This window comes from Amblyomma mixtum, chromosome 1 (assembly GCF_055824585.1).
Source record: "Amblyomma mixtum isolate Tamu chromosome 1, ASM5582458v1, whole genome shotgun sequence".
Lineage (NCBI taxonomy): Eukaryota > Metazoa > Arthropoda > Arachnida > Ixodida > Ixodidae > Amblyomma > Amblyomma mixtum.
The window spans coordinates 60,784,378-60,799,052 of record NC_143012.1 but is presented as its reverse complement, the minus strand read 5'-3'; the positions used below and the strand labels follow the sequence as shown (position 1 = coordinate 60,799,052).

The following is a 14,675-nucleotide window of genomic DNA, read 5'->3' as shown; positions in this document are numbered from 1 at the left end:
CTTTCTCTCTTATTTCTCTCGCACCTTCCTCCCTTCCCTTACGGCGCGGTTCAGGTGTCGAGATATGCGAGACAGATCGATACTGCGCCATTTCTTTCAAAAACCAATTTACCAATTTTAAGGCAAGATAACGAATGATCCTAAGGGAAGCGTAGCAGGGGGCGGCAGAAAATTAGGCCGGTGAATAAGATTAGGAACTTTGAAATTTAAAGGTGGTAACCACACGCGCACGCACGCGCGCACACACACACGCAAGCAGGCGCACACACGCAAGCACACACACGAGAAGTGGGCAGATCGCCCCTCAAAACTGATTTATTTTACAGAAACCACACACACACATATACAGCCAGCCAGCGCCTGTGCAAGGAACAAATTTACGCATCAAGTCGTACATGATGAGCATCGCTCAATAAACTTTCTTCTGTGGAGAAAAACGAGAACAACGAAAAGACGAAATGCCAAGGTGAAAACAGAAACCGAGACGGCGTTGCCTACTTCCGGTGGCTTCAACTTTGAAAGTGCGTCATCCCCATCATTATCCAGTGGAGGTCAGTGACGTCAACAGGCTCGGTTTCTCTTCGGTAGGCGCGCTATTTTGTTTTCTGCTTCGTTTGGTTCGTTAGACCGTTTTTCGAAGTTCTACCTTTGTCTTTCTCGCGTCATGGACCCCGAGCTCGAAGCGCGAATTCGGCAGAGGACCGCCGAGGTTTTCCTCGAGCCCTACAAATTTCTTGACAACGTTGAAAATGATTATGATGAGTGGTAAGTGACGAAATAATTCGACGGAACGGATAATGACATTCTGCACATCTTGACGGTTATATCAATTATTTACAGCGTTGTACAAGTCGTACAACGCTGTAAATAATGGGTAGTGTGAGTGCTTGAAGGCTGTAACATCAGATCCCTACGTAATGACTCTGCAGAGCATCTCGATTGTGCGCGTCCGATGGCATTGTTTTCAGCTGTCGCTTTTTTTTACAACATTGGCACCTACATGTTCCGCAGGTATACATTTAAGGCTAACGCAGGTGCAGTTGCGGCGACTGCGAGAAAATGGCCTCGCCATCCAAACAGGTGTGTTGCCGCAACATTCCCGTGGACGTAGCCCATCGCAGGAACGGCTGCATCACCCGCAGCCCCGTGTTCAAGGCCATGTGTTGTACCCCAGAAGTGCTCAGGGCCGCGTACTGGGAGTTGCGCGACAACGGCGTCGACGTGGAGGGCGACCTGGAGGTGGACGAGGAGAGGCACAAGTAATGATTGTTATTAAGGCGAAAGCCTTTAATGCCTCATACTGTCGTTAGCAGACGCGTCGGCAGCCGTGTCGACAGACGCGTCGGCAGCCGTGTCGACAGACGCGTCGGCAGGAGTGTCAGACGCGTTGGTAGGAGTGTCGACAGACGCGTCGGCAGATTCGTCCGCCTTTCGGCGTCACTGCTTAAAAGGCTCAAGGTTCCAGCAAGAATAAAGGCTCATCTAGTGAATGCATAGGCTTCATAAATAAAATAAAAGAAGTAAAGTCAAGAAAAGGAAAATAAACAAAAATAAAGATAAGATGTGAAAATAAAAATAAAAACAATAAAATTAGGAGAAGGAGCAAAAAATGAAAAATAAATACAAAATATGAAAAATAAAAAAGTAGGGGTGTGCGAATATCAAATTTTTCGAATACGAATACTTGAATCCGAATATCGAATCGAATATCGAATAATCAAGGATAGACGCATTTAACCACTACAAAACATTTATTTGAGCACCCAAGAACATCACAGTTCAACTATCGATGATTAAATGAACACAAATGGTGTGTGTGGCTGCACAAAAAGTATCAAAGTCTCAAACATTATTCTTAGAAGAGCGGAAATATCGGAAAGGATGGCTAGTACCCAGCATTGATTAAGGCAAGCTTGCCATCAGCACAAAACTGCGTTGCTGGGATGAACATAAAGGGTTGTCGTGAAGGAAAACCAGCTGCTCCACATGGTCAGGCAGAAGTAGTTCCCTTCTAGCTGAAATGACTCCCCCAGCCACAGAAAATGACCTCTCACTTGGCACTGACCTGGCACGTATTGCGAGGTACTTCGTGCACAGCTCTGACTATAGCAGCTTCGCAGGTATAGCCACAAAAAAGCTCACCAGCGCAGTCAGCTACGGAATGGCCCTTGGAGGAAGTAAAAATTTTCCTTCCTCCAAGGAAAAATTCCAAGGAAAACTTTGCCTTCATCCATGCGCATTGCTCTGGGCGCCGCCATGTTGTTATGTCTCTGTCGATAGGGCTTGCGGAGCGAAATGAATGCCGGTGGTCTCAATGAATATTGGGCTAGATACGAATATTCGCGTCGGGTCGAATAATCGAAAGAACCCGAATACTTGGATTTCGAATCGAATACGAATACTAAAAATATGATATTCGAAATATATTCGAAAATTTCGAATATTCGCACACCTCTATAAAAAAGTAAATAAAAACAAACAGTGGCCAGGAAATGCTTTCGCCTTGCAGCACTTTAGAGAGCCAAAGTGTCCCCTCTATTTTTGTTGTTGTTGTCTCGCACCTGAAACACAGTTGTGCCTCACCGTAATCCCTGGCTTTTTTCAGGGCGTACCGCTTCATTGCTCAACGATTGTTCGTTCGTTGGATCTGGTTAACACTCGAAACGGCAGATGTGCTGCTGCCAGCATGCGTCGTCTGCCAAATTCGGCGAGCATTTCCTTCTGCTGACGACTGACTGTGGGTAATGGTCTGCTGGTATCAAGGGACATCTACATTTTTGTATTAAAGGCTTGTTTGCCGTCTAATGCTGCCAACTGCTTGTGTCTGTCATGAACTGTTGTGATGATGTTGGCTAGTAACCTGAACCAATGGCTTCAACTAGAGAACACCAGGTGATGACATCAGCCGTGCTCAGGGCCAACGGATACATGCAATTTGTGCATTTAATGTTGTGTGCGCACAGTCTCATGTGCATGCCCCTTTCATTTTTCTCCCACCTGTGAAGCAAGGCTGCAACATGCACAAAGAAAGTGTAACTTGTGCTTGCTTGAATGGCAAATAAAATATAAAGATCACGAGTACATGAGTGTTTAAAGACTGGCAGCAACTGGCATACTGAGACAGCCTAACGTGTGCATAGAAACGAGACATACTGCAGATATTGTCATTGTCTCTATAGGTAAACGTCACTCATTTTGTTTTTCATCTGTACTCTCCTATATCCCTTCAGTACCATTGTCGTCGGTGGATAAGAATTCTTGGTTTCTGTCTGCCACTGAGTTAGGTTTTCTTTTTTACCAGAAACAATTCTCCAGTGGTTAGAGTTGTTGTGTTTGCTTTCATACTGTGCTGTTTGCCTCGCTACAAAGGTCAAGAATGTAGACATCCACCTTTGTCAGAATAGGTGCGCGTGACTCAAGACGGATGCAAGAAGGACCCATGTTTGCATCTGCCAAGAAAAAATTGTCTACTTGCTTATTGTTTTTCACTGGTTTTGCATTTGTATTCTTTCCCTTTTTAAGTGTTCTTTTTCAAGTGTTCCCTTGACCATTTTCCTCAACATCTCGATCTCCATGCCTCTTCAGTGGCGTCATGCTCTCGGGAACGGGCTCACAGGCTTTACATTTACTGCCTGTTACGTCAGCCAGTGTAATTGGCAAAAGCTCACTCACTTTGTTGTATGTGTAGGTTAATGGCTGATCGTTAGGCATTACTTCCACTTTTGTTGTCGGTACCAACCCTTGGAACAAAAGCATCGCCCAGTGACCATTCTCTATGGCAACGTCATTTGCTTACCGTTATCCTTTCTAGAAATTCTTCCAGACTTGCTCTTACTTAAATCCATGTGCAAGCTTTGCTTCATTTTGGAGACGCATTCTATAGCGCCTTAATTGTGCAGCATGTCTTTATTGGCTCTCTTGAGCATTATTGCAATCTTGCGTCTTACGGCGTCTCTCATAGCCTTAGTCGCTTTGGGATATTAAACCCCATCAACCAAACCAAACCAATCTTGCTGTAGACAACCGAGCCTGATCCTCCTCTTTGCTGCAGAACTTCAAAAAGCTTGCGAGAAACTGCCTGTTGTGCTGCTATGACTTGCAGATGTACAGCTTTTGTCACTGCACGTTTCACATGAAAAACACAATGTACAGTTCCATGACTTGCACGTTCGCTTTTCTGCACATTGGTCAAGTAAAGTCTACAGGGGCTGAACAGTGAACTTGCTTTCAAACTAGCCTGGTTCTTAGCCAGATGGCTTTGCATGAAACCATTGGTAATCGATGCTACCAAGTTGGCTTCTTAGCCAGTTGTCTACTAAGCGTAATTCTAGTAACTGGTGTTCACAGCTGGAAGTGTTGCAGGGATTCCTCCGTGTAAGGTTAGACGATTGTGCCGTACAAATGCCTCTGCATCCGCAGAATTGGGGAGCAATATATGGTGATGCCTGTTACTCGGTCCAATTTCTGCAGGCATTTTTTACACCTGCCTAACCCTTCTTTATCTCTGAATATCTCTGTCTGATGAAAAAAACTTTCCATCTTTAGTTGCCTGGTAGTTGCCTGGACATACCAGTTATTCATGTCCTTTATCGGAACTTTTCCCCAATTCCAGTAATAACGGCTCTTATGATCTTGCCTATTCCGAGTTGAGAGTCTCCATTATATTCCGTTGCCCTCTTGCATTCTGTAATACCTAAGAAGCCAAGCTGTTACTCTGAGAAGGCATCCACCTGTTCCACATTTTTGTGCTTTCAATGCTAGTGATATTGCTGCTGTCAAAGGATTAGTTGTAGACACTTCACTGTTTTTTTTTTCTTTCTACTCTTGTAACCTTTGCTACCTCTGGCATCTTTTTTTCTTCAACCAGCCATTTTGGTCTTCGACACCATAGTCCTAGCAGTAAATGTTCTGCAGACAAGCCTCTTTTCTTCATGTTGACAAGATTTTATTGGTTGATATTTTTCCAAGCTGACCTTTATGTCCGAGGAAGTATTTGTGTTTTCCTGCTTTCCGGAACGGGGGTTCTCGCCTTTTGTTTGTTTCATCCGACTTACAATAGTGTTGGAGTTGGAGTGTATCATCATGCTAGTCTGCCAAATGTGTATGTGTTGAGAAAGGATGGGCTCTGTCCGAAACGTCAAATCGCAATAAATGTTTACCTAAATGAAGCATTTCCCAATTTCTCATATGTATATATATGTATACATACACGCACACACATATTAGTTCTGCATGAAAATGTGCTTATAGCAAAAACACTGCAAATGCGCCTGGTCTATCGTCATTTGGTGCTACCATACGATCTTGACTTGATGTATATCTATTAGGCACTCTGCCTCTTTAATCTTGCTTTCACATTTATTAAGGCGGAAGCCTTCAATGCCTCATCGTAGCAGGAGTTGTCGACAGAAATGTCATGCTTTTCAGTTGGTCGAAACGGTCATGACGTCACAGTGCGCGAATTTCAAACGAGGCCTAATGTACTTTGGCTAGTAACCATGCAACCAATTAAAGGGATAGTATAGTGATGTGCTAAGTAAGTGGGACTGAGTTTAGTTAATTAGTTATTAACCAATTAGCCTAATTAACCTTTCTAGTCAGACCAGATAAATAAAACCGGGTAGGAAATTGGTCGAGTTGGGGAATCGAACCAGGGTTTCTGGAGTGGGAGACGAGCACGCTAACCACTCCGCCATGCCAGCTCGATGGTTTGGAATGAACAAAGGTGCGTCTAGTGTCTAGTGAATACGGTGTCTTCGTTCACTCCCATCTTCCTCCCTTCCCTTACCGCGAGGTTCAGGTGTCCACCGAGCTATGACAGATACATTTCCTTTCCTCAAAAACAAATTTACCAACGAGCAAGGTGTACAGCTGAACGGGCGAGTGCGTTCAGTGGACTCCCTGGCAGCATTGCAAGATGCTGTCGTGTTCCACCCCTGGAGGCGAAGTTTAACATCTTAACCACACATCAGTGACACAAGCAGCAACACCACACTTGAGGCTTTCGCCTCACCACACTTTAGGTCAACAAAGTGTCCCCCTGAATTTTTCTTTTCATCAAGGAAGGTAGATCCCACCTCGTTCCTTTCTTCCATGTAATTTCCATATATTGCTTTACTCAAACAGTTAAAAAGTACCTCAAATCCCAGGTAGCCACACAGTCTTGCCACTATATCTAATAGCACTCCTTTTGTTTACGGGCACTGTATTGAGCTATTTGCAACATCAGTGCGCAGGAAAGACTATCAGTTTTGACCTATGTTGCGTATGATGCCCAGAAGTTTTGACTCTCTTAGCTTCTCTTCTTATCTGCATTTCTGGGAACCCACTTGATTTGTGACAATTTTCACTTTCATTGAGAGCTTTTCAAAAAACAAGTCTTCTTCTTATGGCCCCCATAGTGATGTCACTGAAATAATGTCCTCCAGCTTTGACATCTGTCTAGGGATGTGCTTTCAAGCTTACTGAAGTGGTGTTGAACGTTTGCTGTAGGAAGTACAGGCCTCGACTTGGACAACACATTCCTTTTTCTTGCTCAAAGAACGAGCTGGCTTGCAAGTTTTGGCGACTCGTCCACCTTTCCTTCACCATAGCCGTGTAAAGCTACAGCTTGTTACTTTACAACTTCTGACTGGCGCCAATAGCTATAACCTTTTCCAGCATCAGCTCCACATTCAGCTGCATTCATTCTGACAACTAGTGGTCACTGATGCCTACTACATGCAGTGCCCTGAAGTTGCACAGCATCGCAAGTCAGTTACACTCTTAGACTGTTGCCTTTTAACGTGATAGCATTTCAAAAGCCCGGTTCACCAGGAACTGCAGTGTCGGCACTGTTGCCAGAGTCTGCGTAGTGAGCAAAAAATCACGAGTATGACTGCGGCAGGTGGTCCTCAGAGAGCAAGCTAGGAAGTAGGTGGACCATCCAGGACACATGACCTTGAGCTGTCATCACAACCTGCCCACCAGATAGTGAGCAAACTGCCCAGCATGCAGGTGGCAGTTAAGTTAATAATTGGTGGCTAGGGAAGAGCAACCTTGGTCGCACAACACCCTCTGGTGGCAGCACCTGCCATCGCAGGGCAATGGCGCATCATTTAACTGCTGCACCATTGTGCCAGGAACGGTATGGGGACTCCCAGGGTTCTATGAATGTAGAGTGACCAGTTCTGCATATATGGGAATTAACCTATTACAGTATCGCGTCATACCCTTAAGGCAGAGCTTAACTGCCACCTCTAATTTTCTTCTCTCTTCTGAAGAACACAGCCTGTTCGTAGATATTTCCAGGTAGTACAAAGTGCTTCTTGAATGCCTGCAGTACGTCATCGTAATACCTCTTCTGATCATCCGTTAATTGAGGATGAGCAGATTATAGTCTGCTTTATCTCCCACGAAGTAGATAAGTGTGTACACCTGCTCCTTGAGAGGCTTTGCAGCGAGGCTGCTCTACTCGAAAACGTTCAAACTGGTGCTTCTATTATGGCCACTCACTTGGGTTTGTGAAGCTGAATTTTTAAGAAAGCTTGCACTGGAAGCTGAATGTGGCCATCTCAGTCCAAAGCGTGCACCCTCCATTGGTGCTGCTTTCAGGGTCCATTCATGTACTTCAAGCATATAGTATTGCATGCACGCAGCAAGCTTAGAGAATGACCAACATGTTCGGTGTCTAGGTACAAAAAGGTGTTTATTCTTTCACTCGCATTCCCATGTTCCAGCTCCCCAGTGCAGGGCCTCTCTCGTATGGTATCATCTTGCAAATGATGTTTATTCCGCCAACCGCAGGAGCATCACCTCCTCTCTCCATTGTTGGTGCTACAGGCCATGTGACTTGCTGCCTACAGCATTTTTCTGTCTTCTGAAACATCATTGGCAAAGCTTTTTGTGCCCAATAAAGAACAAATGAGGACATTATGCTGTTCAGTACCAACAAAGCAGTGTTAGTACAATTTATTTAAGACTTGTTTATTTGGCACTACAAAGAAACACGAGACGAAAAAACTTTTTTCAAGAACAGAAAAAAAGCTGCAGGACTTGGACGTCACCAGTCGGATACTGTGGGACACTGTGAGTGTGAAAGTTTAGAATATAGTTGCATTTAACCTGCACTTACTGACTAGTTTTGATAACCGGGGTTAGAGGCTTCTATGCTTTTTGCACTTGTTAATCAGATCTTCCATCTCCCGAGACAGCTTACTGGTATCCTGTCGAATCATCCTACCGCCTACCTCTACTGCGCACTCCGTATTGATAGCTGTGAGATTATCGTTCATTGCTTGAACGAGACCATTTTCCTTGGTTAAAACTGATTATCTGTTCTACAGCAAGATCCTGAATTCCTCTACTGGCCCACTTACCACTAACTCGTTAGTGTGCTTCTTCCTTACTAGTTTCCTCCACTCTCCACATCTAGGCTAATTCAAGACCTTACCATCCTACGGTCACTACATCACACCTTTCCAAGCTCCTCCATATCCCTACCAATCAGGCTCTTCCATGTCCACTTCATGTTCTCCCATTGGCAGAAGAAAGTATTCATGATCCATACATTATTTCTTTCCACAAACTCTACCAATGACTCCTCCGTGCTGTTCCTAGAACCTGCACCATAATCACACGCTGCCTGGTTCGGGCTGGTCTCCTGCCTCCTCCTTGCCTACCTTGGAACTGAAGTCGCCCATCAGTACGGTGTAGTGTGGTTTTGCTTTACTGATTGGCAAATTCACATCTTCCTATAAGGTTTCAACTATTCCGACTATCTGGTTATCATGGCTGGATGTAGGCATGCAGGCACCTACATCCAGCTTTACTACTACGTTCAGTTTATACCTCTCCTTAGCACTATAGAATTTCTCTATGTTGCCAGCTGTATCCTAATTGATAACGAATCCCACATCTAGTTCTCGTCTGCCCACTAAGCCACTGTAGCATAATCATGCCCATTCTTTTCTTTAGTACCATAAATGCCTCATTTGTCGTAACCTCACTAAGCCCTGTGTCATCCCATTTTTACACCCACTAGTTTCGAAAAGCATTGCTAGGCTAGCCTCACTGGATAAGGTTCTCGCGTTAAGCACTGCGAACTTCAGTTTCCAACGGCAACCTGTATGCAGCCAAAGATATTTAGCACCCTCCACTGCATCACTGGTGTGACCGCCGCCTTCGACAGTTGCTCTACAGCTACTGGGGACCGAGGCCAAGGGGTTAATTGGTGTACTCTTAAAGAAGGCTGTGGCCAAATCCTGCTCCAGTGATGGAGTGCGTTGCCAGCTCCGGTCGGCTCAGGTCACAGCTAAGCCGGTTTGCTGTTTACATGATTCCATCAACAAACGGATTTGATTTTTATATGTGTGTTTAATGTGGTAAAGAATTGCACCATATCGGGATTTTAATTTCAGTCCTCTTGCACACAAGGCAGATGTCCTACCTTTAAGCCATTGCTGCGTCACCCCTGTGAAGTACCTGTCTGTTAACACGAAAGTATATTGTTTCCGTTCGAATGTTTCCATAAGACTCTTAGCACAGCTTTCACCAAGACAACTCCTGCATGCCTTGATCCCAAATTGTGCACTTGCCAATATAGATAGCAAAGGCCAGAACCAAGCCACCTGGAGATGCCATTAAAAAAAATTAGACCAAGAGGATTCCGCTTCAAAGGAACTGATTGCCATGAAGAGCACCTTCCTGAAAAATTGCGAGGACACTTTGGCAACTAAAGTGTTGAGAGGCAAAAGCTGAGGACACTACCCAGATAACCACTTATGTCCTTTGAACATCCTAAGAATGCCTAGTGCTGGATATTGTGTACTTCTTATAGACATCCCAATTAGTGCATGGAATGCACCGGAGATGTTCCATAGATCATCAGAAATGCATCGGTACCTCTAGCATAGGATGTGCATTAGATCAAATGGTTGGATATTTGTCGCATCCAGGGGATATCTATGATCATAAAATGTTCTTCTAATGGATATCCTAATTTGTCCATGGAACACACTGAAGATATTCTATAGATCACCAAAAGGGCTTCTTTACCCCTAGTAATGAATGTGCACTGAACCTCGCAGTTGGATATCTGTCGCATCCACTGGATGGCCACAAAAGCTACATAGCCAGCGTTGTAGAGCAGCAATGGAGAGCTGCTGAAGCATAATACAGCCCTCTTACAGCAATACGCAGGGACTTGCAATCAATAGTGTGTGCACTAAAGCAAGGAAGGAAAAATTAATTACCTTTGTAATAGAACTGCACCATTTTAAAAACAATGACAAGTTAGTTAGCATCAGTGCTTTTTATTTAGAATATCTGCATCAGAAAAGTCATAACAAATAAATCTAGCACAGGGTGGTAAAAATGTCATAATAAAGAAAATGAGAACATGCTTTGACTTTTTCAGCTTCCGATGGAAGAAAACTTTAATAAATTCATTCCATGGCGCACATCTTAGGATTCAGGCTTTTCTTATATGTTCGAATGTGGTACTAAAGCCGCCGAAGGTATATGGCACGTCCAATGTCTATGTTTTTTGGACATTAACATACTTTGCACATCTATTGTTCACGCTTGGTGGACATGCACGAGATCATATATTAGGCATCTAGTGTCCATGCTTCGTGGACGTGCTCTAGATTTAAAAGCAATCATAATATTGATGTCCTATAGACGTCTAGCGCATCCAAACATGCCGGTGATCCTTATGATGCACATCTAATGACGCCCCTTTTAGGACATGACGTTTGGATCTTTCCGGTACGTCGAATGGATATTTGTGGTTCACTGGGTATGCCGTGATGACTTCCGGTGGATGTAACGTCGTACCGTTCCCGTGGGTATAATGACGTCTGCGTTATTTCAATGCAATTTTGACATTTTTGACTATAAATAAATAACTAATTACTCTACAGTCATCAAACGTGGCTTCTAGGTTCATTTTTTTCCTCCTCTATCTGAAGCAACCATTCATTTTTTCCTATCTTTCTTAGTTCCCAAGGTAACATGCTGCCAAAGGTGTGACGCCCTCTGCTAACGGATGACAGTATGAACCATTAAAGGCTTTTGCCTTAAAATGGGATCATCTGTTTGTCAGTGGACGCGTCACGAGGCCGGGGTAGATCCAAGTAGGCATTTCTGAATAAGTCAGTGACTGGCTTTACTAGAAACAGCACATTTTCTTCTTTTTCTGGTAGTGACACCTTGCAGGCAAAGTGGACATAGCTACTGAGCTCAAAAAACTTGTTTTGGGTTATTGCCTTTTCAATTAAATAGACTGAACATTCAAGACCAGTAAAGTCTCGCTACTGGGGGTTTTAGAACTTCTATGACACTGTGGATGCTCACAAATACCGAATTGCCTTGAACCTGCTTGACGTGACTTCCGTCTTGCCTGAATGGAATTGAGGTGTTTGAAAGGCACATTTCTCCCACAAACCTTCAGGAAAGTGTTTAATAAACAGTGTGTCCCAGACTGCGCAGCACTTCCTCAATTCATTAAGCCAGGAAATCTGATTGGAAGGAAAACGTGAATTTAAGTGCACAGTTTCAATACTACTCTCTAGAGATCACCTTTTATTTCACTTCATGTGCGTTTAGAAAGACAAAAATGCATACATTCCGCTTGTCCGCCTGGTTGCAGTCTTTCCTTTTCGTTGCTGGTCATTTGTGTTGTCCTGCATGTCTTCACTGTCATCACTTTCAGATTCTGTGTCAATTTCTGACCAGATAAAACTGTTCATGTCATCCGAATCTGAAATAGCAGTGTCACTTTCATGCAGAAGAGCATGGATCTCTTCATCAGTCAAGCACTTGGCTGAAGGCTATGAAGGGAGATGTTTTCCAGGCTGGTGAAGTCACTTCTAAGCCAGTAATGCCAGTGATGCACTAGCGGTGTGCAATATGAAGTGATGAGAGTTACGACAAGGTGTCTGAACCAGGCTCGTTAAATGAGTTTAACTTCACTGAAGTTGACTTGTATTTGCATGGTGCCTTCATGAACTTGCACAAAGCTTGGCATGCTCAAGCCTTGTGGTCGTTTCATGCAGCTGGCTTTAACAGATCATTCCGAATTAACTTTTTTTGCAAACAGTGGCCGTAGGACTAGGTTTGGAGATGTGTAGTAATACATCTCATACTCCTCATTCTTTACTGGTTGGTCATTGTTGCTTCAGGGAGCTCTAGCATTGCATCTGCTACTCATATTTCCTCCACTGTGTTGTCTGTGGTTTAGGGTGGCCCTCACTACCACTCGTACCCAATGTGATGTATTATCTGACAAGCCAGCAGGAAGATAGACACCATATGATTCTCAATGTGCAAGTCATGGAGGAACATAAGCAGTATTGCATTTCCAGAAGAAATTCGTAGCAGTTTAATTCACTGGTAAACGGCTGTCACTCCGCAGGAGCCGATGAAGTGTGCTGCACGACCCATCACACTGCAAAACGTGCACAATGGTGAAGCTGCTGGAGTGATCTTGAGCAACTACACTCGCACCAGTTCAGCTGGTGGCAGTTAGAGGAGTGTAGCCTCCTCTCTTGGTGGGTCTCGCGACACAGCACTGGTTCAGTTATGCCGGGATTGAGAAGTGGATGGCAGAGAAGGCAGCAGGAGTGGTTGTGGGGTAGATTTTAAATACCAGGAATGCCAGGTAGAAATAAGGTCTTGTCCTGCGGGCCTGCAATAGTGGCTTGCCATATGGTTCAATGTCAGTGGCACATTTCTCATCAAGCTCTCTTTGTAGGATGGGCCCCGGCACCTTTCCAATACATCCTTCAAGAGATTTTCAGCGTAGCCTGGAGAGAAAAGCATCAAACTGAACATTCTTCGAGTGCAGAACAGCAGTGTACAAATATCTGCGCAGGTTTGCAGAATTCTCATCAGTATGCTGATAACTCAATAAAACATGCGTTTCCATTGAACCAAAGACTTGTAGTAAATCTTTTGGTGTTACTCTAAGTCAAGGAAGTAGCCCATGTGACAAGGATATAGTTCCATAAAAGTGCTTTTTTCAGTGCAGTGTTTCTAGTGCATGCAATTGGCTGGCTGGTTGATTTTGGGGAAAGAAAGTGGCGCAGTAACTGTCTCACATATTGTGGTGGACACCCGAACCTGGAGTAAGCAAGAGATACAGGAGGGAGTGAAAGAAGAAAGGAAGAAAGGGGTGCTGTAGTGAAGGACTCTGGAATAATTTCAATCACCTGAGGACCTTTAACGTGCACTGATATTGCATAGCACATGGGTGCCTTTTGCGGCCACCGTGTTCAATTCGAATCCGAGTGCCTCGGCTCAGTAGCCGAGCGCCCTAACCACTGAGCCACCGCAGTGGGTGGCATGACTGCTATCTGCAAACGTGTTAGGAAGTCGTCATGCAATAGCCAGTGCAAACTGAGCACAAGTTATGCACTGTTTGCTTGCTGTATATAGGCTGCTCTTTTAGCGGAGAAACTGAGAGGTGCCCCCTTCTTGGTTTTGGAGTTATTAGAGTTTCCACTTGCCCCACTTGGCATTTTCATTGAAGTGCATCACAGCCACGTGAATTCTGAATGAAGAGAAGTGATAATGCCATTTGCTTGCATGCCACGCGTCAAAGTTCATCATAGTTACAGAATAAACACAGTTTCCTTCCCCAAAAGAATCTCTAACTTTGGCCAGGTGCCTTCATTTCAGCCATACAAGTGATGTATGCATGTTTGGGCCCTGTAGCATGAGCTGCAATTCTTCCCTTGAGTTTCTTAGCAGAGTTATGCCGTCAGCGGATCAAAGGTCATTGACAACTACTATAACAAGGTACCCATGTGGGCCAGTTGGTGTACATCAGACATAACTTCACCAGCGAAAGAACGAGACACGAGGAGAAAAAGAACACAGGACAACGCTGGACTAACAACTGAAGTTTAATCGAGAAACGTCTTCTGGTAACCTAGGTTGGCCGTTTCTCGATTAAACTTCAGTTGTTAGTCCAGCGTTGTCCTGTGTTCTTCTCCTCGTGTCTCATTCTTTCGCTGGTGAAGTTATGTCTGACAACTACTACTTTTTATCTCCAACTCTTCCCAGTCCAACCCCCTTAATACCACTTGTAAACATGCAGTGAACAGTAGCGAAGTGAATGTGTACCATCTGAAACTTTCCGACTGGGATTTGATCACTGAGGAGGTCCATGGTTGATATGTGCCTCCCTGGAGGTCCTTTCAAGCATCATCATGATGATTATCTTGATTATGTATGTCCTGCTTGTGTTTCCACTGAATTAAATGCCTTTTTGTAATTTAGCCTGGTTGTTATGTTTCGTAATCGCTGTTCCTTCTCCCCTTACTGGTGGAGATTTGTGGTGGCATCAGAATTTGAACCGTGGACCTTCGTGCATGGGAAGCAGATGCTCTTTGCCATTGTTGTATTGCACCTTGCATTCACAGATAATAAAAACTCATCTCCTTTACTGCAACCAGCTCAGTGCAGACAATTCGGCCAACATGCATGGCTAGCAGGCTTTAGGTAGGTTACTTGGCACAGTACCCTGGCGAGTCACAGCAGCCATCACCATCAAGGCCTCCAAGCTCAATGCCAGCTTTGCCTGTGGCCCCTGAAAAACCTGCAGGCAATATAACACATGCTTTTCATTCTCCTTGTTTAATTAGTAGGCAGTTCACTATCTGGAAATGCATAGAAGCTATACTTTTCAG

At 44.3% G+C, this 14,675-nt stretch overlaps 1 protein-coding gene and 1 long non-coding RNA gene across 3 annotated transcripts; one reads left to right on the top strand and one right to left on the bottom strand.

Moving 5' to 3' along the window:
• The first annotated feature begins 544 nt into the window (after positions 1-544).
• On the top strand, positions 545-12,935 carry LOC149366437 (uncharacterized). 2 transcript variants are annotated; one of them, XM_089550790.1, is made up of 3 exons: positions 545-765; positions 1,035-1,259; positions 12,737-12,935. In XM_089550790.1, exons 1-3 carry the CDS (start codon positions 665-667, stop codon positions 12,810-12,812), a joined length of 402 nt encoding a protein of 133 aa, XP_089406916.1. In that variant the 5' UTR covers positions 545-664; the 3' UTR covers positions 12,813-12,935. The 2 variants fall into 2 exon arrangements, with proteins under 2 accessions (XP_089406916.1, XP_089406910.1); XM_089550784.1 differs by lacking the exon at positions 12,737-12,935 and adding an exon at positions 2,606-2,814.
• LOC149366436 (uncharacterized) lies at positions 11,622-14,585 on the bottom strand. The gene is made up of 3 exons (XR_016283855.1): positions 14,509-14,585; positions 12,632-12,788; positions 11,622-11,743 (listed from the first exon to the last, which is right to left on the bottom strand). It is a non-coding gene; the product is annotated as an uncharacterized LOC149366436 (long non-coding RNA).
• Between the last annotated feature and the right edge of the window lie 90 nt (positions 14,586-14,675).

Bases quoted from the DNA above. Each gene is read 5' to 3' on its own strand.
- LOC149366437 (XM_089550784.1), top strand. From the start codon at position 665: ATGGACCCCGAGCTCGAAGCGCGAATTCGGCAGAGGACCGCCGAGGTT. The intron at 766-1,034 runs GTAAGTGACGAA...AGGCTAACGCAG, and splicing joins GAAAATGATTATGATGAGTG to GTGCAGTTGCGGCGACTGCG. The intron at 1,260-2,605 runs GTAATGATTGTT...GGCTTTTTTCAG, and splicing joins GTGGACGAGGAGAGGCACAA to GGCGTACCGCTTCATTGCTC.